General features: G+C 51.8%; 2 protein-coding genes across 5 annotated transcripts in view; one reads left to right on the top strand and one right to left on the bottom strand.

The window, feature by feature from the left end:
• EMID1 (EMI domain containing 1) overlaps positions 1-22,376 on the top strand; it is a gene marked incomplete at both ends in the record, with an annotated part of 37,110 nt that extends 14,734 nt beyond the window's left edge. Inside the window, 12 exons of one of the 4 annotated variants that reach the window (XM_084254224.1) lie at positions 412-489; positions 1,574-1,635; positions 3,399-3,519; positions 3,893-3,982; positions 4,753-4,899; positions 6,404-6,493; positions 6,647-6,699; positions 7,166-7,228; positions 7,333-7,377; positions 11,452-11,496; positions 17,749-17,833; positions 22,252-22,376. In XM_084254224.1, coding sequence (XP_084110350.1) covers positions 412-489; positions 1,574-1,635; positions 3,399-3,519; positions 3,893-3,982; positions 4,753-4,899; positions 6,404-6,493; positions 6,647-6,699; positions 7,166-7,228; positions 7,333-7,377; positions 11,452-11,496; positions 17,749-17,833; positions 22,252-22,376 — 1,004 coding nt within the window. Of the gene's footprint in view, positions 1-405; positions 490-1,573; positions 1,636-3,398; positions 3,520-3,892; positions 3,983-4,752; positions 4,900-6,403; positions 6,509-6,646; positions 6,700-7,165; positions 7,229-7,332; positions 7,378-11,451; positions 11,497-17,748; positions 17,834-18,782; positions 18,874-22,251 lie in introns of all 4 variants that reach the window. The other 3 variants (XM_084254221.1, XM_084254222.1, XM_084254223.1) reach the window with 3 other exon arrangements.
• Positions 22,377-24,000: 1,624 nt separating this feature from the next.
• On the bottom strand, positions 24,001-27,063 carry RHBDD3 (rhomboid domain containing 3; the record flags this gene model as incomplete). Its single annotated transcript, XM_084253550.1, has 5 exons — positions 24,001-24,178; positions 24,263-24,550; positions 24,634-24,796; positions 25,717-26,100; positions 26,916-27,063. The coding sequence occupies 5 exons, from the start codon at positions 27,061-27,063 to the stop codon at positions 24,001-24,003; spliced, it is 1,161 nt and encodes a 386-aa protein (XP_084109676.1).
• Between the last annotated feature and the right edge of the window lie 372 nt (positions 27,064-27,435).

Genomic DNA, 27,435 nt, shown 5'->3' with positions numbered 1-27,435 from the left:
GTGCACAGTGGATCTTTTGCACAAGGCCAACCTCAGGTTTCACACCAGCTGAGGAGGTACAGAAGCCTCAAGATCCCATTTAACAGATGGGAAAATAGGTTCAGAGAGGAGAAGTCACACAGGTCAGCAAGTGGAAGGGCTGGGACCCCACCTTGCATGTGGCTCTTCCCGTGCAGCCTGCCCAGATGGCTGACCCTCTCGCTAGCCCCATCAAGTTGGCAGCCTGTTCTGGCCCATCCGGGTTCATTCTGTGTGACCCAGGTAAACTGCTCCACCTCTCTGGGCCTCCGTCTCAGGTTAAGTTAAGGGGAGCAGGGAACCCTGTTGGGGCTACGATGGAGATGGGAGCATCTGGCAGGATAAGATGGGGGCAAAGCAGCAGGGATCTCACCCCCTGTCCTTCAGTTGCAGGCGCCTCTGGCTTCATCGAGCCAGGGTGGTCAGGCAACACCATGCGGCGGATGGCGCTTCGGCCCACAGCCTTCTCAGGTGGGTCCTGGGGTGACTGCTTGGGGTCCTCCTGGGCTGGAGAGGGGTCTGGAGGGGCAGGGACAATTTAATAACTGTTCTGAAACCCAGCGGGGTCCAGCAGCACAGGGTCAGGGTTAACCCCTGCCTTTGCCCACCCTGAACTGGAAAGAAAACTGGGAGGGGGACAGGAAGGGCCCCAGGGGAACATCTGACCTGGATCTAGGTATCCCAAGACCCATGACCTCTGAACTCTTGTAGACACACCCACTTTCCCTTTTTTACTTAAATTATCTGAGTGTCTGCGATATTCCAGGCACCATGCCAGGTGCTTTCCATCATCAACTTGTTTGAACCTCACAGCTGTCCCCCCACCCCAGGAAGGCATCATTGTCCCAATTTTAAAGAGGAGGAAGCTGATGGTCAGAGAGGGGGCATGCCCTGCCCAAGGCCCCCACTGCCAGGAAGGGGCAGCACCGGGACTGGACTCCGGGCTTTGTGCTTGTTAAGCGCTCACTCCACCCTTGCTCTGAGCTCGGTGTCCTCTGGTGTGAACCGGGTGACACTGGAACCATAGCACCAGGGGGAGGCCTGGAGACCTGCAAGCAAGTGCTCAGCCAGTGCCCTGCAGCTGAGGAACAAAGCCCTCGCGACAGCCCGGGGGCTTTGTTGAGAAGACAGAGGCGCTGGACAGCGGTTCAGGAGGGGGTGTCAAAGGGTGGTACCTCTGAAGCAGTCTGTCCACACTAGGTTAGTCCCAAAGCCCACAGGCCCAGGCCAGCCCTACTCAGGTGGGAAACAGCTGGATTTCCCACCCTGGCTTCCCGGAAAGGAGTGACTTTGGATGCAGAGGCTGCAGGAGTCTGTCCCCTGGCTCTGCTCTGGGAGAAATGGTCCATTCTGGGGGTGCTGGAGTCAAAGGAGACCTGCAGGGCCTGGTCCCCCCTGGGCCCACTGTGACTCAAGTCCCTTCCCTAAGGTGAGCTACCTAGTGGGTTAGGGTCATCAGGCATCTGTCCCTTCCCTCCATCCTGCCTCTGGGGCTAAGGGGCTTCAAGGGGAAACCTGGGACCGCTGACCCCACTCCTCCTCCCCCTCCCTGCAGGTTGTCTCAACTGCAGCAAAGTTTTGGAGCTGACTGAGCGGCTGAAGGTGCTGGAGGCCAAGGTGAGCAGCTGCCCCCTCCTCCAACCTCCCCGCCCCCACTCCTGCACCCACCATGCTCAGTGTGCCCACAGTGCAGATCTGAGCAGCTATTCAGCACCCATGCGCAGGAACCACCCATGCCAGGCAGCAACCACCCTCGCATTGCCCACCTAGCCTTTTCGGTCTCCCCTCCAGTGCCCCTCCTCAGGAAACCTGGGCAGACACAGTCAGACAGCCTGGCCTGCTCTTCCTCTAGGAGACCTGAGAAGATTCCCCCACGCACCCTATCCCCACCCACCCCGGACAGATATGCATAGCTACCCCCAGAACTTGGGGATGGATCCCCTCCTAGCCCCTGTCACCTTCATCCTTTGTCCCCTTCCCATAATACTGTCTTGCCAGCTTCAAAAGCAAAACATCTACTGCCCTTCCCAAATTATATGAAGATTAAATGGTTTTAGCAATTGAAAAATAGGTCATTAAAAATTTAAAAACGTGAGAAACCCAGCACAAAGCCATTCAATCATCTTGCCTGTGCCCCTAGAGAGAGCACCTGTCAGCATGTAAGCATCTGTTCTTCCAGATTTTCTAAAAGACACATACACATTCCATCTACCTATCTTCCTACATCATTCCCTCCTCTGGGAAACTGTCTTAAGGAAATAGATGTGGGGGCCTCCCTGGTGGCACAGGGGTTAAAGACATAGTGCTATCAAGCTAGCTGGCTATCGCTAGCCACTGTAGCACGTGTTCAGTCCCCAGCCAGGGAGCTACCTACATGGCGCAGCAGACCTCTCCTGTCTCGCCCGCTGCTCCCCTCGGCAGTATATTCCAGTCAGTCTGCCTGTTCTGCTCCCCGCTCTGTCTCTGGTGAGTCCTCTCACACACCCCACCCCACACCTTTGGCCTACACCCCAGTTCTTATACACATAAATAAATAAATCTTTTTTTAAAAAAGGGAAATTAGATGTGAAGTTGTTTGTCAAAGTGCTAAATATTAATAGTGAAATTGGAAAATCAGACAACAGAAGCGGTGGTCGCATAATTGGGGAGCAAGTCTCTATGGAATACTAGACAGCCATTAACCACGCCTCTATTTTCTAACATGAAAAGATGCCCCAGTGAATCCAGCGGAGAAACCAAACTTTCAGACAATATGTGCTAGAACCCAGTTACAAGGAATGAGAACCCCAGAATCCCACACTCTCCCCCAAGCTCCTACCCAGAAGGAGCCAGCCAGCCTGAGGGGCATCTCAGTCCCAGATCTGAGTTTCAGCTTTTCTGAGGTCCGCTTATCCCCCACAGCCCAGTCAGGGGGCACTCTGGCCTCTATTTCATCCTCAGTCAGCAGCTGGCTGGGGTAGGGGCTGGGGGGAGGTGGTGACCTTTAGAATCTTCCCCACACTGGGTTCAAAAGTGAATTCTACCTACACATGTCAGGGCCTCATGGCAGAGCCTCCCCACTTTCCAAACTTCCCTCCAGATTTCCTGAAAAGTCTTTTGGCCATAACCACCTGGTACTTTAAAAAAAATAAGAGAAATTTCACATCATTTGCACAGGCAAGTGTAAGAAAAAAACTTTGTGACCCAGCAAACAACATCACATTCATGGAACTCAGCCTGGGGGCAGTGATGTTGGGGATCGCCTTCTCTACAGTGAATGTGATGAATTGTGCAGTTTGAAAGCCACTGTCAATCTGATGAAATCCTGGGTCCCTTGGCCAGCCTGTCTCTGCTGAGACCCTGGGAATCTGCCCTCTCCCTATCTGCCTCTTCCTCCACAGGTAGCAGTGCTCACTGTCCCAGAGCAGGCAGTACCCCCAACCCCAGCTGCCCCTGAGGACCCTGCCCCACTCTGGGGCTCCCCAGCCATCCAGGGTAGCCCCGGGGATGGAGGCCTCCAAGGTGAGTGGGTTGGGGGCAGCCTGTGTGGGAATGAATTGGGGGCATGAGAATCCACCCTGCTTTTGACTCCCCACTTGACCCCCTAGTGGGTCCTGATCTTCCCAGCTCTCCAGTGGGCCTGAGGGGGTGGTTTCTAAAAGACCTGAGCATGGAAGTCCTAGGAAGCCCAGCCAATTCTGTCCCTGAGGGAACTGGGGGCAGGGATGCTGGATGACACTGACCTGACCACCATCCCACTCCAGGACTACCAGGAGCCAGAGAGAACTCCAGGGCCCCACTGCTCCCTCGAGATGGTAGGTGCTGGCCAGGCCCAGGCCCAGGATCTGGCAAGGGCAAGGCTGCGGCTGCCACACTGATGAGTTTTCTCCCCTAGATCGAGTTGGTATCCAGGGGCTTCCTGGGCCCACTGGCCCCAAGGGAGACACTGGCAGTCAGGGCCCCATGGGGATAAGAGGCCCACCAGGTAAGTGCCTACAGTACTGCCCTCCACCCCGCTCCCCAACAAGCATCCCAGATGGACCCAGGTTGGGGGTCTTCCTTCCTTTCCCAGTCCTGACCTAGCGAGAAGTGGCCCAGGTCCCTTCCACCTCATTGTCTTTCAGCTCTACCACCTCTACCACCTGGGTTCCCCAAAACTTTCCTTTGCATTCATTTGGTCCATGCTCCCCAGGAACCTAGTCCCAGCAATTGCTGAGCTGGGTACTAGGGTGGGGTCAGTCCCTGCCCTCCTGGAGCTCCTGGGGCAGAGAAGGGGGCTAGACATAGGAGGCTGGGCACGTCTAGCCCATGTGACCAGAGTTCTTATTAGGAACATTGCAGGTATGGAGCCCCAAGGAAGGAAGCCCAGACAGAGCCTGGATGGGATGGAGATGGGAAGGGTTTCCCAGCAGGAGTGACATCTTGGGGCTCCATCTTACGAGGACTGAAAATGAGCCAAACTATACCCCAGGCAGAACAAGGTGGGAACTGGTAAGGGGAGCAATTTGAGCCAAGAGCCTGGAAGGGAAAGAAGAGAACATTCTGGAAATCATTGTTTGCTAAGCACCTACTGTATACCAAATGACCATTGTCCTAAAACCCCTGGGGAGGACCCCTAAAAGATGGTCATGGAGGTCAGGGCCAGGATCTACCCAGGCCTGTGGGTCCAGAACCCACTCCTGTACCTGCTGCCCTCAGAGGTCACCCTGGACCTTCCTGCCCTGTGTACCCATCATCCCCCTGGTTCTGTTGCAGGTCCACAAGGCCCCCCAGGAAGCCCTGGCCAGGCTGGAGCTACAGGCACCCCTGGAGAGAGGGGGCCTCCAGGCCCACCAGGGCCTCCTGGTCCCCCAGGTCCCCCTGCCCCTGTTGGACCGCCCCACACCCAGATCGCCCAGCATGGTGAGTTCCTTGGGGTCCCAGCAGATGAATGTGGGAGTGGGATGAGGCTGGCATAACTGTCATGACAATGCCACCACTGTCTATCAGGCCCCTTCTGTGAACCAGACTTGCTACATGCCACCCAACCCTCCAGTGGGCACTGTTCTCTTCCTCTGTTCACAGATGAGGAATACTAAGGGCCAGAGGCTGTGGTGGGATATAAGGGGTCAACTTTTTTTTTTAAGATTTATTTTATTTTATTTTATTTATTTATTCATATAAGAACTGGGGTGTAAGCCAGAGGTGCGTGGGTGAGGGGGTGAGAGGATTCACCAGAGACAGAGTAGGGAACAGAACAGGCAGATCTACTGAAATACACTGCTGAAGGGAGCAGCGGGCAAGACAGGAGAGGTCTCCCACACCATGTGGGTCACCTCCCTGGCTGGGGATCAAACTCATGCCTAACCCCTGCACCACCAGGGAGGATAAGGGGCCAACCTCTAACCCAGGTGGCCTCCAGATCCTCTTCTCTGAATCACTGGCATTGGGCCCTCCTGCCAAACCTCAGATCTGGCCAGGATCCAGCCCCCAGAGTGCCAGGAAGCTCAAGACCTGGCAGCAGGAAACCAGCCCTTAGCTCCCAAGGCCATGACCCCACCCTGGGCTCAAAGAAGCCCCAAGTTCCCCCTGCACAAAGAAGCCCCAAGTTCCCCCCCTAATACCTCCTTTGCCTCTACCCAGCCTGACCTATACATGTGAACCAGGGGTCAGAGCTTGGAGTGCCAGGTTCAACCCCTCCTGCCTCGGTCTCCTCCTCTGTACAGCAGGGATGGTGACGGCTCCCAGAACTCCATAACACCCACCCATAGAAGCCTGGTACAAAGTAGAGAGTTAATAAAGTAGTAGCTTTCGTTATTATTCCCATTTATTATTCCCTACTGTGACAGTAGGCTCAGCCCGGTGGACAGTCTTGCTGGATGTCACCAGGTAGACTGTTACAGGGTTAGAATCCAGGTCTCCCTGCTTCCTGGTCCTGAGTAGCCAAAACTCTCTCCCCAGCACTCCCCCATAGAGCTGGTGCTTAGTGGCCCCAGCCACAGGACAGTCAGAGCTTTCTTGGCAGAGGCAACAAGTGAAGATTGATCATCCGATGCCACCCAACCCTGTACTCACCATCTTTCCTTTTTTTTTTTTAATTTTTTTTAATAGAGGCATGTTTTATTTATTTGTTTGTTTGTTTGTTTTGTTTATACATGCACTGGGTACAGTCAGAAGCGCGGGAGGGTGAGAGAATTCACAAGAGCGGGGAGCAGAGCAGGCAGAAGGACCGAAGTACACTGCTGAGGGGAGCAGTGGGTGGCAGGAGAGGTCTGCGCGCCATGTGGGACCCTCCTCTGGTGGCCAGGGAGCAGCCGGGGATCGAACCGGCGCTGCAGAGGCTGCGCGCAGCTTCGCACCCCAGCGCTCAACCGCTGCGCCAGCCACCGGGGAGGCCCATGTACTCACCATCTTTCTCCCCCTACAGGTGACCCATTGCTGTCTAATACCTTTACTGAGACCAGCAGCCACTGGCCCCAGGGACCTGCTGGGCCCTCAGGCCCCCCAGGGCCCATAGGCAAGTTGAATACAGGTCTGGGGTAAGGGTGGGTTACTAGGACAGTGACTGAAAAGTGCCAAGAGAAGTGCGGACTCTTGCCCTGGGGAGTGATGGTAGGCTTCTTGGTGCTGTATTCTGTTTCAACCCTGAGAACATCCTGTCTTATTTCAGGTCCCCCTGGACCTCCTGGCCCTATGGGCATCCCTGGGAGTCCTGGACTCATTGTGAGTAGTTCTCCAAGTGCTCCCTTTCACCTGTCCAATTCCCTCCCCACCTACTATCCTCATCCATCCATCCATCCATCCATCCATCCATCCATCCATCCATCCATCCATCTATCCATCTTTTCATTCATTCACTCAAACATTTATGGAACATTTAATATGCAAACTACTTTCCATAAATCTTCTCATTCAGTGCATATAACTAGAAGCAGTATTGTTATCAAGTAAGGGCAAGAAAAGTGGAGATTCTTGCCCTAGGGCTATGGCTCACATGTAACAGCTTCCAGATGTGGTGGGACTGACTCCAGGGCCCCGGTTCTGAACACTGAGCTGTATGAGATGACTCCTGTGTGCAGGCATTGGGTGAATGGGAAAGATCCCAAAGGTCCAGGCCAAGCTGCCCCTCCAAGTCCTGCCCACTCTGTCCTACCATAGCAGAAGGCTGAGGCCCTCTCTTGTTGCTTAGGGACCCCCAGGCCCCAGTGGACCCAAAGGAATCTCTGGCCACCCAGGACAGAAGGGTGAGAAAGTGAGTACCAAGGCACCTGCCTCCATGGGGATTCCGGGAAGTCCTAGAAATCCTGGGTCAGAGCCCCTATAGCTGATTCCATTATTTTCCTCCCTCCTCCTCAGGGACTGCATGGGGAACCTGGCCCCCAAGGATCCCCAGGACAGCGGGTGAGTGATGCCACCCACCCTGCAACCCCCCTCCGGGATCCCAGAGGCCCAAACCCCTGCTCTAGCTCCATTTCCCATGTCCAGAGCCCCCACGCCTTGCTCTGGCTCTGTCCCTGTGTCTTTTTTTCACTCTTTCCTTCTATATCTGTCTCTTTGACTCTGTATTTCTCTTCCACTCTCCCCAACTCTTTAGATTTATCTATTTCTCACTTCAGTTGGACTATTGTGTTTCAAAACTTTATTATTAGGTACGTATACATTCAGGATCTTACTGTCTTCTTGGTCCTTTTATCTTTATAACATAAATATCTTTCTCTTTGGTAATACTCCTTACTTTGACATTAAAATAGCTCCTTTAGCTAATGTTTGCATGATATATCTTTCTAACCCTTGTACTTTCAATTGTGTCTTTTTATTTAAAGTGCAACTTTTTTTTTTTAAGATTTATTTATTTATACAAGCACTGGGTACAGTCAGAAGGGCGGGAGGGTGAGAGAATCCACCAGAGCCAGAGCGGGGAACAGAACAGGCAGAAGGACTGAAGTACACTGCTGAGGGGAGCAGTGGGCGGCAGGAGAGGTCTGTGCGCCATGTGGGACCCTCCCCCGGTGGCTGGGGATCGAACCAGCGCTGCAGAGGCTGCGGGCAGCTTCACAGCTCAGCGCTCAACTGCTGCGCCACCAGGGGAGGCCCTAAAGTACATTTTTTGTAGACAACATATACTTGGGTCTTGCTCTTTTTTTTTTTGTCAAACAGTCTGACTTGATTTCATTTACATATAATGATATTGTATTGTATGTAAATGATATGTATAATTATCGACATGGCTCAGTTTACTTCTGCATCTGCCGTCTTGCTATTGGTGTTCTGTTGGCCTCATCTCTTCTACCCCCCTTCTTCTCCTGCCTTCTTTGGATTGAGTCGTTTACAATTCCATTTTAAAGATTAATTTATTTATGCATACAAGAACTGGGGTGCAGGCCAGAGGTGCAGGGAGTGAGAGGATTCACCAGAGACAGAGTGGAGAGAACAGGCAGATCTACTGAAATACACTGCTGTGGGGAGTAATGGGTGAGACAGGAGAGGTCTGCTTTGCCATAAGTGTTAGCTTCCTGCCTGGGCTCGAACTTGTGCAGCAGTGGCTGGTGATAGCTTGTTAGCACTGAAACTTAACCCCTGTGCCACCAAGGAGGCCCCTACTAATGACTTTTTAGCTATATCTTCTTGTGCTGTATTTTCATGGTTATTTCATGCATAATAATATCTTTGGCTTCTCACAATTTACTTGAATTAATATTATACCACTTCATGTAATAGCAGGACCATTACAAGTGTATAATTCACTTCTTCTGTCCTTGTGCTATTGCCGTCAATGTATTTTACTTCTGTATTTCTTATAATAACTGCATAATACATTATTGTTATTACTGCTTTCGTAGCCAGTTGATGTTTAAAGTTAAGAAAACAGAGCCTCCCCGGTGGCTCATAGAATTGAGCGCAGTGCTGTGAAGCTGTCCGCAGCCTCTGCAGCGCGGGCTTGATTCCCAGCCAGCCAGGAGACACCCAAATGGTGTGGCAGACCTCTCTGTTCCCCTCAGCAGTGCTTTCGATCAGTCTGCCTGTTCTGCTCCCTGCGCTGTCTCTGGTGAATCCTCTCACCCTCCCGCACTTCTGGCCTGTACCCCAGGTCTTATATAAATAAATAAATCTTTAAAAAGAAAACAGAAAAAAATAGTCTTTTGTATATATTGAAGTATCTAGCATTTCTAGTACTTGTCAGCCTTCCTGTTGCTCCAGATTCCTATCAGGTATCATTTTCTTTCCGCTTAAAGAACATCTCAGCCTTTCTTGTCATGTGAGTCTTTTGGCAACAAATCCTTGCTGCTTTTGTTGATCTGAAACTGTCTTTACTTGACCTTAATTTTTAAAAGATATTTGCACTGGATATACATTAATAGGTTGGCAGTTTTCTCTTCTTCTAGAACTTTAAAGATGTTGTTTTGTGGTCTTCTGGCTTACATTGACAATTAAAATTTCTCATGAGAAAATGACCATCATACATATATCTATGTGTGTATATATGTTTCTTTGGCTCTTAAGACTTTCTTTTTACCTTTGGTTTTCAACAGATGATAATGTGGTAGGATATGATTTTCTTTCTGTTTCTCCTGCTTTCAGTTCACTGACATTCCTGGATCTATAAGATTGCTGGACTTGTTTTTGTCAATCATTTTGTTTTGTTTAATTAATAAAATTCACTTTTTAAAAGTTTTAGGTTCACAGCAAAATTGAGCAAAAAATACACAGAATTCCCATAGATTCCCTGTCCCCACACATGCACAGCCTCCCCCACTACTGACATCTGTACCACAGCAGTACATTTGGTACAACAAATGGACCCACATTGACATGTCATTACCACCCCAATTCCATAATATATATGTAGGGTTCACTTGTGATGTTACACATTCTAGGGCGGTTGACAAATGTGTACACCATTGTAGTATCATACACAATAATTTCACTGCCCTAAAAATCCTCTGTGCACTGCTTGTAGATCCATCCCTCTTCTCTAACTCTTGGCAACCATTAATCTTTTTACTGTCTGTATAATTTTGCCTTTTGCAGAATGTCACATAGTTGGAGCCATACGTTTGCAGCCTTTTCAGATTGGCTTCTTTCACTTAGTAATGTGCATTTACGTTTCCTGCATCTTTTCATGGCTTGACAGCTTATTTCTTTTTTTTTTTTTTTAAGATTTATTTATTTATTTATACAAGCACTGGGTACAGTCAGAAGCGCGGGAGGGTGAGAGAATTCACCAGAGCCAGAGTGGGGAGCAGAGCAGGCAGAAGGACCGAAGTACACTGCTGAGGGGAGCAGCGGGCGGCAGGAGAGGTCTGCGCGCCATGTGGGACCCTCCTCCGGTGGCCGGGGAGCAGCCAGGGATCGAACCGGCGCTGCAGAGGCTGCGGGCAGCTTTGCAACCCAGCGCTCAACCATTGCGCCACCAGGGAGGCCCCTGACAGCTTATTTCTTTTCAGTGCTGAATAATTTGCCATTGTCTGCATATGCCACAGAATATTTATACACTCACCTACTGAAAAACATCCCAGTTTTGTTTTGTTTTTAAAGATTTTATTTTTATTTATTTTTGCATACATGAACTGGGGTGTAAGCCAGAGGTGCAGGGGGTGAAAGGATTCACCAGAGACAGAGTAGGGAGGAGAACAGGTGGATCTACTGAAACACACTGCTGAGGGGAGCAGCAGGTGAGACAGGAGACTTTTGCTGTGTCATGTGGGTCAGCTCCCTGGCTAGGGGTCAATTCAGGCCACTAGCGTGATAGCACTGAGACTTAACCCCTACTCCACCAGGGAGGCCCACTTCCTAGTTTAGGAGTTATGAATTAAACTTCTGTAAATACCATATTTAGGGGTTTGTATGGCTATTAGCTTTCAGTTAATTTGGTAAGTACCAATGAGTGTGATTGCTGGATCATATGGTAAACCTACGTTTGGTTTTTTAAGATGTTAACACACCTTGGTAAAGTGTAAAATGCACGCTCTGTCTCCCATTTGGTGAGCAGTTTCTAAAATCCATGCCCAGTTCTACCTTTCCCTGCAGACAGGCAGTTCAAGGAACATCCAAGGATTAGAGGGGAATGTTTGTGCAGGTTTCACTCCCCACTGTGGCTCCTTGCTTTCTACTGTTTTCCCTCAATTTCCTACATGTCAGTCTTAACTCCAACCTCTGACTTCTCAGGAAAATTTGACCAAAGCTTTCTGTGTAAGGTGTTTTCGAGCCTGAGAGGACTGGGGTGTGCTCTCAAAGGAAAATCCGTAAATTTATTATTTTACTCAGTTCATTTCCTGCGTCTGATTGCACTTTATCACGCTCCGTTCCCTCCAGCTTTTGTTTTGTTTTGGTATTCTGTCCAATGTTAGTCCAATGCAAGCTACTTCTTTGTTTCTGCCAGTCTCCCAACCTCTCAATCTCTCTCCCTTCTCTCTCATTCCCTCCGTCCCTCCCTTTTTCCCTTCCTCACTGCTTTTACCCCATCTGTCCTTGCAGGGAGAACCTGGTCCCAAAGGAGACCCTGGTGAGAGGGGCCATTGGGTAAGTTACAACCTGCCACTGACCTCCTACTGCCCCCTCCTGCCCTGGGCACTCAAAGATTATTTTCTCACCAATAGGCCCTGGGAGTGGGGACACCCCGTCCAGATCCCCCTTGCAACCTGGTGTCCCGGGAGGAGCCTTGACAGATCTCAGCCCTGGCCCCTTTCCCAGTCCTGTCCTTCCCAACCAGGCAGGGCCAGCCTTATCAGCAGGCCCCAGATGCGCTCTCTCTGTCTTCATCCCTGTCTCAGCCTTTTTCCCTCTGTGCCTTCCTAGGTCAGGGTAACTGCCTGTTCCTCCTGGGCGGTTTGGGCTGCCCTGCATCCATTGCCCCCTCCCAGCAAAGGTTCTGGCTTCTTCTCCCCTACCTAAAGAAGAAAGGGAAGCATGAAAACAATACCCAATGATGTGTGGAGATGTGTCACCTGAGTGGGGCTGGGAAACACATGCTGTGTAGGAAGGGAGGCACAAAGACAGCAAAGTACACAGGAATCCCCTGGTAAAAGTGTCAGGGAAGTAAGACACCACCATCCACAAAGGAAATCCAGGAAGCCTAGAAACTGTTGTTTACATGTGTACACAGCATGTAAAGGAGGTCAGGGGACCTAGATTCCTTTATACCCAAAAACTTACAATTAGCATGCATTCCTGGACGCCGTCACATACATAGGAGACCCACAAGGAGTAGGAGAAGAGAAACTGTTATGTGCATGAGAGAACCATGGAAAATGAGGTAAGGGGATCAAGATACCACTATACACAGAGGGAGCTCCTGAAGAAGGGAAGGGAGGCCTAGAAACTCACATGCACGGGAGACATAGTCAATGGGAAAGGGCACCTCGAAGCCACACAACCCAAAGTCCCATGATTGATGTGGTGTCCCATAAGCCTACACAATCATTAGCGATAGTTACAGTGAATGAATTTTGGGGTCTAGAAATCTGTCCACCCAAGACTCACATGGCTGGAGGACCAAAAGCCTCACAGTGCAGGCACCCGGAAGCCATCGCTGAAATAGGAGACATTTGGAAAATGGACAGGATTGGGGTGGACGCCCCTACAGGAGAGACACCTGGGAAGGTCTTTTGGAGGCTGGTATCATGTCTCCCTCTCTCTGCCCTGCCCTCCTTCCTGTTGTAGTCTTGCTGGGATGCCCTGCTTCCTGGAAGACACTAGTTAGTGAGGACATGGAAAGCACCCACCATATCCCCTGCCCTTTCTGCTCCTGATTGTGGGGTCAGTGATGGATACAGCCGTGGGAGGCCCCCCACCCTGCATGACTTCTGGGGCCCTGCTACCTCTCCAACAAGCCTCTCCTAGCCCCATGCTGCCACCCACCCCCCTACCAACTCTCCTCCACCTCCCGTGGCTCCAGAGCAAGCATACTGCCAGCTTGGGCATGAAATGGGGGTCCCGTAAACCTGAGGGGGCCCTCTGCCTCCCCTAGTCCCCTTCACTGGCCTCTCCCAGAGATCCTTGTTCTGGGATCACATTTCCGCACAGCTCAGGAGAGCTGGGAGAACAAGGTGAAGGCTGGATCAGGCTGAGCAATCCGTCCCTGCTTGGGGATCCTGGCAGGGTAACAGATACCTGAGCTATCCCAGATCAGGTCTCGAACTCAGGACCACCTGTGGAAGGGACCCCCAGGAGGTAGCAGTGCCCCTACCCATCTACTGCCTCCCCCGCACCCACCTGCACTTCTGTCCCTGCTTGCTGCCTGCCTCGGAGGGGGCCCGCTGGGCTGGGAACTGCATGAGACTTTGGGGGCTAAAAGATCAGCTCTGTCACTGGCAGGTAGGCGGGGATGAGATCTGTGTGCGGAAGGGCCCTGAGCATTCCTAATACACACTTCATCAACCAGCCTCAACTTCAGTGACTTTCATAGCCAGTGACCCAACTGTGGCTCATCACTGACTCTCAGTGGTTATGGAGGTGCACTGCAGGCACTGCCTGGGAGTGACTGGACTGAGCCAGCCCCTTTCCAACTAGATAGACTGAAGCTCCAACTCTTTATTCAAACAGGAAGAACTAAGACCCAACTCCACAGAGAAAATTGTTGGGAGAGCGGGAACTAAACCTAAGCTTTTTGGGTCTCTGGATCAAAGGGTCCAGCTAACATTTTCCCCAAGTACCTCCTTGGTCCATGCCAGGCTTCAGACTGGGCAATGTGCAGTTAAAACACAGTCTTCTCCCTCAGGGTCATCACTTTGGGGTTGAGGGGAGGGGGTGGGACAGGTAATCAGTAGTGACAGGACAGAGGCAGCTCAGCTATGATGGGGAAGGTTTAGTTTTCTGGAGGAGGAAACCCAGGCTAAGGGTGCATGGACCAGGCAAAGGAAATTCAGGCAGAGAGGAACATCATTTACAAAGCTGAGACATGAGTGAGCCTGGAGTGATAGAACTGCAGATATTTCAAGTGGCAGAATGTGACAGGCAAGGGGTAAAGAGGAGGCTTTCAGGACCTCATTAAGGAATTTGAACTTTTTTTTTTTTAAAGATTTATTTTTTATTTATACAAGAGCTAGGGTACAGGCCAGAGGCGCGGGGGGAGGGGGGGTGAGAGGATTCACCAGAGGCAGAGTGGGGAACAAACAGGCAGACTGACTGAAATACACTGCTGAGGGGAGCAGCGGGCATGACAGGAAAGGTCTGCTGTGCCATGTGGAATCTCCCTGGCTGGCTGGGAATCGAACTGGCACTGCAGAGGCTTTGGACAGCTTCACAGCGCGGCGCTCAACCCGCTGCGCCACAGGGGAGGCCCAAGGAATTTGAACTTTATTCTATGGACAGTGGGGAGTCACTGAAATATTTATAAGTAGGGGAGTGTTCTGGTGAGATTTTTATTTATGAAAGGTTCCTCTGATTGCCCTGTGAAAAAGGAATTTGCAAAGTGGGCAATAAGGATGAAGCAAAAAGACAGAGAGTAGGCAAGAGGCTTGTGGTCTTCCTAGCAAGAGACTGCAAGGGCTGTTACTGAAGAGGGACAGAGAGGACAGACAGAGGTCAGTGCAACTAAGAGACACTCTGGTGCTTGTTTAGCTGCGGGAAGGGGTGAGTATAAGAAACAAACATTTACGGAAGCAAAACTGAGCGGGAGAAGCAAGCAGGCTGAGTTTCTGTGAGTGTTGCCCATGGAATGGGGATGTCCAGCAGGCCCTGGACTCTCAGATCTCAGGTGCAGAGTGCATGCCAGGCTGGGGCATCATGGGTGCAAACAGCAGGCCACCCATCTGGGAAGAGGGCCAAATAACAGATTTTTTTTTTTTTTGCAGTTTTTCCTCCAAATTTTTATTTTGAAATTTTTCAAATATGCAGAAAAGCTAGTACAATGAGTATCTTCCTACCCTTCCTCTAGATTGACCAGTTCTTACTGTTTTGTCTCATTTGCTCTTTATCTCTTCATGTATTTACAGCCTTTTTCTTTTCTGTTTAATCAAGGTATTTTTTAATCAAAGAGGAAAATTCTGCTTTATTTAATCTTTACTTTAAAAACAATAATAAATTGCTACCCATTCTGTGAAATCCCAGTAGCAAGGGCTGCGTTATTTAGCTGGCCTGCCAGTGGTTTTTTCCTCATTTCCTATTTTTTAAAGTCCTTTTTTAAATTATTTTTTTAACTAAGGTAACAATGGTTTACACCACTATGTATAACTGAGAGGTATAGAATCACTCCTTTTCATTATATCAGGGTTTTATTAAGAAAATCATCTCTTTTTTTAAAACTGGCAATTTCTTTCTCAGGCAATTTGTTTTGTTTTGTTTTGTTTTTTTAAAGATTTGTTTATTTATGCACACAAGAGCTGGGGTACAGGTCAAAGGTGTGGGGGGTGAGGGGATTCACCAGAGACAGAGTGGGCAAAAGAACAAGCAGATTGACCAAAGTACACTGCTGAGGGGAGCAGCAGGCGAGTCAGTGGGAGAGGTCTGCTGTGCCATGTGGGTCGCTCCCTGGCTGGCTGGGGAATTGAACTCCTGCTGCAGAGGCTGCGGACAGCTTCATAGGTTGTGTCTTAACCCCTTGCGCCACCAGGGAGGCCCCGTTTTCAGAATATTGTACAGTTGTATTTCTCTTTGATCTATAACCATGGCGAGAGACATGTATTTATTTTCATTTACTTCTTTTAAAAAAAGTGTTATGAAGTAACTTTGGCTTAAAACATCATGTAGGTTTCAGGTGTATAGACCTTTTTCTAGTTCATTTGAAAGTAACTTACAAAGCTCATCCAGATCCCCCTTCATACTTCAGTGTGCATCTAGAAAGAACATGGGCATTCTCCCAGGGCCACTATAACAGCATCACACCTAATAAACTAACAATAATTTACCAGTTGTCCCTAAAATGCCTTTTATAGCTGTTTTTTCAATCCAAGATCTATTCAAGATTTACATGTTGCTTGTCACGTATCTAGCCTCTTTTAATTTAGAACAAGTCTCCTGCCCTTTTCCCTTTTCTCTTGACTGTCTTTTTATAAATGTCCCACCATAAAGATATGTCTGATTGTTTCCTTGTGATGAGATGAGGGGGAATACTCTTGGCCACATGGGTGGGGATGTGGGGCCCTCCTCCATCTAATCAGAAGGCTTGTGATATCAGCTAGGCCTGCTGTCCGTGCCCAAGGGGCTTAACATCCTTTGTGGAGGCCATCCATTTTTAGATCCCGCTCCTACAATACTTGAAGAAGGATTAATTTGGCTGCAGCCAGAGGTGACTCTGTGGCCCCTAGGCTACAATGGCCAGTTGGTGACATGAGGGTATTTCAGTCCATGAGACGTGGACAGGACAGCTTGGTGATAACACAGTCCCAGCAAGGCCTCACAGGCTCATGTCCAATGGGCATGTTGGGAGACCTCTCGGTTGGTTTACAGATGTTTCTGTGGGAATAACTCGCTACCTTCAAGGGTTGAATTAAAATTGTACCAATAAGCATCATCCCTCCACTTAATCTGCACTAAGGAAAGGGTGCCAAGAGAGACTCTGAGATGTGTCAGGACTGAAATAGTTCTATTTGCCATCCTCGTGCTCTGGTGGAATTAAGATATCTACATTCCAGAAATAACTTTAGTCTGGTCTAGGAAAGAGGAAGGAGCGAGGGAGTGTGGAATTTCGGCAAGACTGTGGAACCTGTGCTGGGGAAGGAAAGGACAGTCAGCGATGGGTGGGCCAGTCCTGGTCTCTGGCCTGAGCCCTGGGCAGCAGCTGGCACCACTTAGGGAGTGAGGAGCCATGGAGCAGGGAGGCCTGGGGGATGGGTTTGCGGGCCCTCTGCCACATCCCTGAGGCTGGGTGCAGCTTAGAAGAGAGGGCGGGGTTCAGGGCCTGGCTTTAGGACATGTAAAATATGGACCTGGAGTAGTCAGAGCTGGGGAGAAATGAGCCAAAAGTGAGAAAGACTGGGGAGGGGGCAACCAGGCCTAAGCCTCAGCTTCCCAGGAGTGATACATTTAAACATTTCCTAATTTTACTTGTATGTTCTTTTTTTTTTTTTAAATTTATTTATTTATTTATACAAGCACTGGGTACAGTCAGAAGCGCGGGAGGGTGAGAGAATTCACCAGAGCCAGAGCGGGGAGCAGAGCAGGCAGAAGGACCGAAGGACACTGCTGAGGGGAGCAGCGGGTGGCAGGAGAGGTCTGCGCGCCACGTGGGACCCTCCTCCGGTGGCCGGGGAGCAGCCGGGATTGAACCGGCGCTGCAGAGGCTGCGGGCAGCTTCGCAACCCAGCGCTCAACCGCTGCGCCACCGGGGAGGCCCACTTGTATGTTCATTTTGATGTGAATGGAAATATCAGAAAGTAGCCTGACCCCACTAATAGAGTTAACTAGGATGAGACTAATGCAGTATTTAAACAATGTTAAATAAACAAGAGTACAGCTGGTCCAGGGATGTGGCAGGAATCACAAAGGTGGTATATGAGAACAGCTGGTGTCAGGCCACAGGCTCTGTGGCAGGCTCCACAGCAGCACTGCCCCAGTGGGTTGCCATCTCCCCTGCCCGCAGTGCAACAAGAATTGCAGGGATGTGGAGAGAAAGCAGTCAGAGGAATTCAAAGGAACTGGTTGAGGGCTGCTTCCATCTGCCTTGACCCTTCCTGCCCTCTCCTGGTCTTATCCCGGCTGTCCTTGGGCCCTGGGCTGTGGCAGGTGGTGTGGGGCTGCAGGTGCATGTCTAGGGCGGGGCATGGGCTACCAACAGGCTTTGCAGGGCCCCTCCCCTAGCCCCTTCACGGCTGCATCTGTCTCTTTCCTCCGCAGGGGGAGGGGTTGCACCAACTACGCGAGGCTTTGAAGATTTTAGCTGAGAGGGTTTTAATCTTGGAAACAATGATTGGGCTCTATGGTGAGTAGAGACAGACGGACAGACAGCCCAGTCCCCATCCACCGGCTTTCCCCCGACCCTCTGGGGTGGAGCTGCCTGATTCCAGCCATGAGGTTGGAAAAAGTCCCTGCCCCAAGCAGGTGAGGACCTGAGAAGTCAAGACCTCCCATCCCTCAATGACTGGTCCCTCTACCACAGGTGACGGGGGCCCTAGAAACCGGAACCCCTACTTCTGTGGTCACACCCAGGCCTCCGGGTTTCGTGGGTAATGTGGTTTCCAGGCCTGCTGGGGAATTAGAAGTGACAGATTTCAAGTTTGGAAGAAATTATGGACAATGGTACCAAACTCCAGACCAGCATGGGATTGTGGGTAATGCAGCCAGTGCAGGGGATCATGGGTAAGAAAGTCAGAGCCCATGCCCACAGGAGGATTGTGGGTAATGGATCCAGATCCAGTGAGACTTCAACTCTAGAGAAATCATGAGTAACAGATCTAGTTTTCAGACCCACAAAACATGGAGCTAGACTCCTGAAGTGCAAGGTATTATGGGTGATAGAGCCAGGCTCAGGCCCCAAGGGACTCTGGGTAATATGCCACCCACCAGTTCTGACCTTCCCTGCCCTATGAGCCCCAAGAGGCTCATAGGGCAAGTCCTCCTAGCCCTTGAATGTATCCCTTACAGTTGCAGTTCCCTCTCTGGTCCTCCTAACCTGCCCTGCAAGTCCCTTTAGGGACCTAAGTGAGACCCTCAGCCTAGGCATTTGCTCAGCAATTCTTCACCCATCTGGTCACTGAGGGGCCAAGGAAGCTGTGTCCCCACTTAAGAGTCTGAGGTCTTGATAGAGACTCACTTCCAGGTACCTGTCCTGAAGCTGGCTGGTGCCTGGCCCCTATACCCTACCCTTGGCTCCCCGGCCCAGCCCTTGGAGGCCGGACTCGCACCGTCTGCTCTTCTCAATCTCCCATCAGGCTCCTAGCTTACAGAGCTTTCTGCAGCAGCAGGCTCAGCTGGAGCTCCTGGCCAGACGGGTCACCCTGCTGGAAGCCATCATCTGGCCAGGTAATGGCAGGGTGGGCAGGCAGGGGCAGCCCCTTTCAGAAAGGGCCTGGGAAGGGCCTGGGGATACAGACAGTGCCTCCCAATGCTGGCCCCAGGCCAGGGACTCCTCCTTCTCTGTCTTTCCATTTGCCAGTAGACAGTGCCTGGCACAGAGAAGGCTCTGATAACTAGTTCTTGAATGAATGTGCTCCTTTCCGTGCCAGGCCCCTTGCTGGCTATATAACCTCCAATAGATAAAACAGACATAGTCCTAGTCTCATGGAGTTGAGAATATGGGGGTACTAGGGGAACCACTGGCTTTTAAATCCTAGGTGAGATAGGCAACCATGAGAGCATAGAAGTGCACCTGACCCAGGCAGGAAGATGAAGGAGGACGTCTCAGGGAAAGCTTCCTGGAAGAGGTGTTCCCTAAGTAGAGACCTGAAGAGCAAGGACTAGGGGTGAGAGAAGAGGCAGACGAACATCCTGGGCAAAAGCCAAGAGGTCAAAAAGAACCTAAGGGACTGTCTATGAGGTTGCTGTGGAGTAAGATCCAAGACTAGTGGATCTAGGCCCAGTGTGAGAATGTCCTCAAAGGCAGGTTGCGGTGGTTGGGGGCGGGGGGCCTTAGGAAGATTAACACCAAGTGGGAAGTACTGTCTCTGTGCCTGCATCATCATGGTGAGACTAAGGAGGTCTCCCCCCCCATTCAACTGGAGCCTGTGACTGGCCCTGGGGAAAGGAAGGGATTGGCTGCCCTTAGGGCTGAGCCCTTTTTCTCACCTACCCAATAAGAGGCTGCAACAGCCACACTTTTCCCACCTACAGCTGCTCCATCCCACAGCCCAGTCCTAGTGCATCAGTATACACAGGCCATGGACATCATGTCCAACTTCCTGTCTATTTTACATCTGGGGAGACCGAGGCCCCACACTGGAAGGCGGGCCCCGTTGAGAGGCAGGCCTCCTTCATTCAGCAAAGCTGCAATATAGACCGAGTGCCAGGTCTGGGCAGATACTGGGGCAGATCCCAAGAGAACCTAGTTTGGGGAGCTGCCCGATGAGTGGCATATTCAATACTCATAGAGATGAAGGCCTTGGGGTACAGGAGCACCAAAGAGTGTAGGTGAGGAGCAGTCACTTCTCACTGTGGGGTAAAGAAGACTTCCCAGAAGACGGGACACTGCATGGGTCATGGAAGATACTTGAGTGTGTCAGGAAGAGCGGGTGGGAATGGCAACCCTGATGAACAGAACTGCAGGGGTAAAGGCCTGGAGGGTGGAAGGCATGTGTGTGGTTCGCTTCCAAAATTCCTCCCACCATGCCACCTGGCTTCTCTAATTTACAGTAACACCAGTGACCATCAACCAGACCACCTCCCCACTCACAAGGGTGGACCACGGACCAAATCCCAGGCTCTCGGCATACCTTTTCAGTCATGCCCCACCTCTCTCAAGAGGATTTGGGCAGAAGCCAGAAGAGACACATGCCTGGCCTTGGATCTCTGCCCCACCAGTTGGCTCTGTCTCTGGCACCCCAAGTAGGAAGAGCCAGTCACCTGGGAAGGCCCCGCAAGCCTGCTGGGATTATGGGTCCTTGGGGGGTAAAGAGGATAGCAAAAAAGGAAATAGAACTTTCTTCACTGGCCCATCATACACAGCAGGTACAAACTAAAGACCCAGCAGGGGCTCATATTTGGTCATAGTCAATAATGATGATAACAGTAACAGCTGCCAAACTGCCACACATCTGGCCCATCTGGGCTGGGGGATTTACATTGATCATCCCCAGTCCTTACAACAAGCTTGCTAGGTGGGCAATACCATGCCCATTTTACTGAGGAAGATAGAGAGGTTCAGAGGGCTCACATGTTTCCCTCAGGGCCAGAGGCATAGTAGCAGTCAGGCCGGGAATCTACCCTAAATTTAGATCTGCCCTCTATAAAGTGATAGTGCTTTTGGCTCCATAAACAAAGGTTCACTGACATACCCACTCAGCCAGGCACTCAGGGTACCCAGAGAAACCCAGGCCCCAAATCTGATCATGTCAGAACAGCACCTCATGACTGACTTATGATGGACAGACCTACAAGCCTGGGTTGAAAGCACACCAATTCAGTGACCGTAATAATCATCTAGTAGTAGTTTCTACGAAAACCACTTTCTACTGCTGGTCATCTTAAAAACTTACTGCAAGTGTGTGACATAGTATTATCTTCATGTTCCAGATGAGGCTCAGAGGTTCTGTGACTTGGCTGAGGCCTTATAACCGGGACATGGTGGGCCCAGCATCTGGCCCTCAGTGATGCTGGAGCTCCTGCTCTATGCCACCCTCCTCTTCCACTTCCCTACTTCCTGATTTAGGGCAAAGAAATATCCCTTGACTGACCACACATGTCTGGGCTGTCCTAGAATCACAGCCCGGAGGTGCCAGGGGGCTATGGCACACGGGGTCAGGACACTGGACAATTATGAAAATGAAGGATAGCCTATTCCCCTGGCTGTGCCCTCAGGGGAAGATGGCACTTTACTAGAATCTGTGAATCTATCCTGTGAATATGGTTTTGGAGGCTCAGCTAAGATATCCATCCTGTGAAACAACCCATCTTCTTCCTCTAGAAAACAACCCATCCTTCTGACCTGCCTGACCTGCTCATTTTAACTTTGAGAAGGATTGGGGGGATAGTCATAGATAGATTCTTAGAAGTTCTAATTGGGTTTTGAAGGATGCATAGGAGTTTTCCAGATGTAAGAATGCCATTTATTCAGTTTCACCATTGTGGGTCAACTTATTTTCAGGGGCATATCTCACCACAGCCAAATTGGAACTGACTTCAATAAGTATTGGATTTGGCCAGGACCTTAGAGTATGTCTAGAACTGTGCCTCTGGTTTTAGAGATGAGACAACTGAGGTCCTCACAGAATGTTAACTTGCCCAAAGCCACACAGGTCAGTGGCAGAGCCAGACTAAACCCTTCCCCACTATATAGATGGCCTAACCCAAGGCAGGAGGAAGAAAAATTCCTCTCTCCCTCATCTTAGTTTTCCTGACTATGAAATGGGAATGGTTCAGGACACACCTCCATCCCAAAATGTGGAAAAGAAAAAAAGAACGGTACTTTTATGGGACATTCACTACATTCTAAGAACTTCAGAAACATGATGGGTTTATTTATCCTCACTTGGCAGAAAATCAAATAGAGGCCCTGAGTACTCTCATTGGGTTGGGGGCTGATAACTTGTGGAGGGGTGCATTAACCAGCTTGCAGACAACCCCCTTCTTTCTCACAGCTCTGCCTTCCGGACTCCAGGGCAGACCCCCACTCCCCAAAGGGCCAACGGGAGGTGGCCACCATACATAGACCTCGCTAACCCAGTTTTCTCTCCTTCCTTCCGGCAGAACCAGAAGGGTCGGGGACAGGCCCTGCCAGCACAGACACCCCCAGCCTCCTGCGGGGCAAGAGGGGAAGACACACAGCCAACTACCGGATCGTGGCCCCCAGGAGCCACCACGAGAGAGGCTGAGGGTGGTGGTGGCCCCTCAGGGTGGGCCAGGCCAAGCTTACTTGGCCAGCTGCCTCCCAGGACTGCCCATCCCTATTTATTAATCTCCTCAGGGTCCCTTCTGCCATCTAGGCCTGTGGGGTAAACAGATTGGTTCTGGCATCCTAGACGCATCTGCTCCTGCCTCATATGAGGGAGATCATGGACTGACGCCTGAGAGGGAGGGAGAGGCCTAAGGCCTTGCTTAGGGCGCTGGGCCTGTTTCCTTCTGTGAAATGCAGTGAGCCAGGCCTGCAGGGAGGGAGTGCAGGTAGGATCCTGGTCCTCAAAGCAGAGGGATTCTGCTCCACCACTTTCAGCATGTGCAGGGATAATGACCTCCCCTTCTCTTCTCATTTTCTGGTGCTGGGTCCCTGACCCTAAAGTCAAGCTGCCTGATCTGACCTGACCTGCAAAGACTCCTTGCCTCAGTTCTATCCCGAGTCCCTAGCCCCTCCCATGTCCTGAGTGGGAGAGGAGCCACCTGTTCCCACAAAAGTGTGTGACACCAGGAGATAAACATGTACCGGCCAATAAAGGCCCCCAGCCTGATTCCTACCCAGCCTGGTCTCCGTGTATGCTTAAATGGGGACAGCTGGGCAGGGTTAGGAGCTTTTTCCCTTTTAGTGGCCTTCATTGCCCACCTGCAAAGCTGGGCAATAGGCTGGCCTGCACAGGCTGAGGGCGCCAGGAGTCCCCTGAGCAGCTGGGCCATGGGTGAGAACAGAGACTAGACTACCCCTTGCCAGGTGTCCACCAATGGCTGCAGCTTGAGTCCCTTCCTCAAATAAAGTCAGCCGGGGAGCGAGGAGCTGCCAGAACTTGGGGCAGCTTCCTTCTCACCTATAAAAGGAAACTGATGGCGTGACTCAGATTTTCTAGTGTGTTTCTGGCCCCCAACCAGTGACAACATAAATGGCAAGGTGGCTGGCTGTGGCCCCTCCACTGTGGCCCTGGCTGGGATACAGCCCCCACAGAAGCCGAGTGCAGACTGCTCCAGGACATGAGGCTCCCTGCTCCACCCTTCAAAGTCCAGCTTCTTCAACCCCCCACCCCCTCTGCCCTCCTGGCTCCAGTCTACCTCCCCTCCCTGGGCAGGGGGCAAGAACAGAGAGGGGGCCAGGAAGGAGGAGCTGCTGCTTCAAAGCTGAGGAAGCTCCCCCACCGCACTCCCGCCCATTGCTTCCTGCCCAGGGGACCCAGCAGTGCTGGGAAACAGCAACGAAGAAGGAGCCTTGGCAAGAGGGTCCAGCCCAGCAAACACTCCGCGGTGGAGGGCTCAGCTTCTTGTAGGAGGTGTGGGGACAGTGACATCGTGTCTCTGGATGTCAGGAAGCTGCTCTCCCGCAGTTGGTGAACTGTTCACTGCTCACTCATCCCTCTGATGCCAACACAGAAGAGTCAGAAACAACTGCTGCCCCAAGGAGGTCCAGGTTGAAAAGTGAATTGTTTTTTATTCTTAATAGTACCAGAGTGGGCTGCTGAAGGGTCCTCTCCTGCTCCTCCAGAGGTCCCCCTGCACCCCAGGGGGTCTCTTAGGAGACAGGGCAGGGGCTTGGCTATACACCTGCAGGTCAGGCCTTTTGTCCCTAAGGATCTGCCAGTGCTAGGGGGGTCCAGGACCCTCAGGATGGGCAGATCCACCCTTCCCTTCAGTCACCAAGGTCTCGGCGCCCACCTGCCCCCCAACCAGCAGTGTCACAGCGCCTTCCACACGACCTGTGGCTGCCAGTGCCACCACTGCCTGCTCTGTGGGGAAGCCCATGCGCTCCAGCTGCTGCAGCCTGTGAGATGAGACAGGGAGGAAGTATGAAGGTCATTTCCAGCCCTCACACCAGGGTACCCCACTCCTGCCCACCCCACCTTACCGCAGAGAGGAAACCGAAGACTTAGGCAGCCATAGTGGGCTTTCCAGTCCCTGCGCAGGCCCCTCGAGGAGTGAGGCTTGGATCCCTTCTTGTAGCATCTGGTCATCCAAGGCTGCCCACAAAGGGGTCCCTGGGGGGAAGCTGGGCCCAGCCCAGGCCAGGCCCAGCTCTGATGAGCCCTCCCAGGTGTGCTGCACAGGTTCCAGACCTGGTGGGTATGGGGCTGAACCTCCTCCTTGGGACCAGAGGCTAGAGGAGGCCATGTTAGGAGGTCCAAGGGTAGGCGGCCTAGAGGGGCAGAAGAAGGCATGACTGCCAGCCACTGCCACAGCTTCCACCACCAGGGCCAGTATGCTTGGCACTGCCCTCACCTCACTGCGGCAGGATGGGTAACAGGCAGCTCAGCCAGGCTTCCTGGGGTGGGAAGGAACCTGAGTGGCCACCATCCGGCCAGGGTCCTGCAGAAGATGCCCTCTTGTAGCACCTGCAGCCGCTGCTCCGAGGGCTCCAGCCACCAGAAGGCCCCAGCTGCATCTGTCTGCCCAGGACAGGGCGGCTGGTCAAGGAAAACCAAAACCAGCCAGGGTTAACTCACACTGTATGGCTGGCCCTTTACCAAGCATGAGATGAGCATTCCCTAATGTCTCCTCGCTAAGGCCCTGCAAGGGATGTGTCATCACCCTAATCTGCAGCAGCAGAGGCTCACAGGAAAAGGGACCTGCCTGAAGCTACTCAGACAGTAAAAGCTGGAACTGGATGTGCCTCACCCCAAAACCTGTCTCATCCTGTTGCCACCCTCTGCCCCACTCCTCCCAGAGCCCTGTGAGCTGCTCAGGTTCTGTGGCTTAGGAACTCCTGACAGGGCCCACTGATACCCCTCTCTAGTGCTCTCAGCCAGGGTGATATGCTACCTGGGCAGCTGTGTCCCCAATCCTATGTAAGTCCAGTGAGTCATCTTGTGCCCACTGTTCTCTCCAACTGCATTATTCTCTTCAACAGACATTAAGCATCTTGGAGCAAGAGCCTATGCTTAACACGCCTGTGCCACCAGCCCCAGGTTACCCCTTTTCAGTGCCCAGAGGACCCCAGGTTCACTCTCACCCCTGGCCTTTGCACTTGGTAACCAGTGTGGCCCATTCACCTTTTTTACTTCTCTTTACCTGAACCCCTCATCCTACATATCTCAGCTCAGACACGACCTCCATTGGAGAGGTCCAGGTTAGGTGCCTCCTTGGGCCACCAACCAGGCCTCCTTTAATTTGTATGTGGCACCTCCATCTGCCGAGTCCCCAGCCCACAGTCTGGTCAGAGAGGACTCCGTGCTGCTCCTGGAAGGTGAGTACACAGCTTTCCAACATTGATAGCCTGACCCCTTGGTCCACTTCCTTCCTAGGCACCCTACGACCCAGACATATAACCCATCCACATGGGCCTTGGGCCCAGGCAAAGGATACAGGCCAAGCCAGAAAGGAGGCCACAGAAGAGCTGCAGGAAGGGTGGCTCAGAGCTGAGCAGCGGTGTCAGGGCGAGCAGCAGCCACGGCAGCAGCCATGGTGGCAGTACCCCATGGGGCTGTCTAGGGCAGTTACTTTGCCCCGCCAACATGGCCAGGTGGACAGGCATGTATCCACAGCCACCAGCTGCGCTGGATGCCCCAAGGCCTGCCAACAGCATAGCCATCAGCCCAGTGGCCAAGGCGAGCAGGGCAGAGGCATGCAGGAACCTCAGCGTGCCCAGGTGACACTCCTGCCGCCAGCCCAGTGCAGGCAGGAGCAGCAGACTCAGGAGTAGGCCTGGTAGGGCCGTGTGACCCAGGGCATGGGTCAGTAGCCGGTGCACTGGGAGAAAGAAGGGGTTTATGTGCCAGGTTAGTGGCCCCAACCCCCAAGGCTGACCTATGTGTGCAAGGCTGGGAGCCCCCCTCTGCCTTGCCCTGCTAAGCCAGCATTCCCTTTCAGAAGCCGGACTCGAACCACTGGCAGCACTAGTGGAGAGGACCCAGAGCTTCCAACCACTGAGACTGCTCTTCTGCTATATGAAACAGAAATAACTGGACCCACCACTCAGTCTTCTCAAGAGTAACCAGCTATTGAGCACCCACTATGTCTGATGAAGGTGCTTTGCATACTCACTGAATCCTGTATGCCCTGTTGAGAATACACGTTCTGATGAGACGGCTTGCTTCAGTTTTAGGGCCACTCAGTTCCCCACCATCTCCACCCAAAAGCTGTGTGACCTTGGATGAGTCACTTAACCTCTCTGAGGTGAGCCTCAAGTGATTCCTCAAATTAAATGAGAGCTGCTGTTATTATTGGAAAATAAGTGCTCAGCCAGGGTCATTTCTCAAACCCATACCTTCTCCCTATTCATGTGCTTAGCTAAAAGCCTATTTCAAGGAAAAGCCATCAGAAAGGGAAGTCATCTGAAAAAAGTCCTACTCACAGACTCCACCTCTCTAGCCCCTCTAGCTGGGTCTGCTGGCCTTCCTTCTTAGCTGTGGATGAGTCAGCCATGCACTTTTTTAAGGCCAACCTTCCCCAGGACACACCGGGCCCTATTCCTTCTTAACTGTTGTACAGTTGCCACTCCTACCAACTGATTTCAGGTGCTACAGCAAGTCTGCTTCTTTCAAGGCCCATGGGCCAACCCTCACCCTGCCAGGGGTCCAGCAGCAGCTCCGGGGCCAGGGCAAGGCTGGGGCCTGCCCCTATCAGCCACAGGCTACACATCAGCAGCATCAGGACTGAAGAGGCAAAAGGTAGTGCCGGGCACAGTAGGCCAGGGTGGTCTCTGGCATGCATAGCTTGGCTGAAGGTGGTCACGGGTGCTCTTGGGGCTGTGTGCTAGGGGTAAAGGAAAACAGTAACAGTTGTCATTGCTTTTTTTTTTATCTGACTTCCTTTCAACTACCCTACCAACAGCCCCATTTTATAGAAAGAGAAACTGAGGCTGCAGAGGGAGACCCAGAATCAGATTGCTCAGATCCTAACCATATTCTTAGCCATCCCATCTACTTACATCTGAGGACAAGCAGGTGCCAGGTCAAAAGGGCTGAGTGCTGATAGGTCCTGACTAGGTGCCTGGGCAGGGAGGTATAGGACCGGGAAAGTTGAACTGAGGCCCTGGACTCCCAAAAGACAGGCGTGCAAACCCCCAGGGCAAACTCAGGGCTT

This window comes from Talpa europaea, assembly GCF_964194135.1.
Source record: "Talpa europaea genome assembly, chromosome: 14".
NCBI classification, from domain to species: domain Eukaryota; kingdom Metazoa; phylum Chordata; class Mammalia; order Eulipotyphla; family Talpidae; genus Talpa; species Talpa europaea.
Note: the sequence above shows the minus strand (reverse complement) of the source record. Positions and strands in the feature narration are given on the sequence as shown.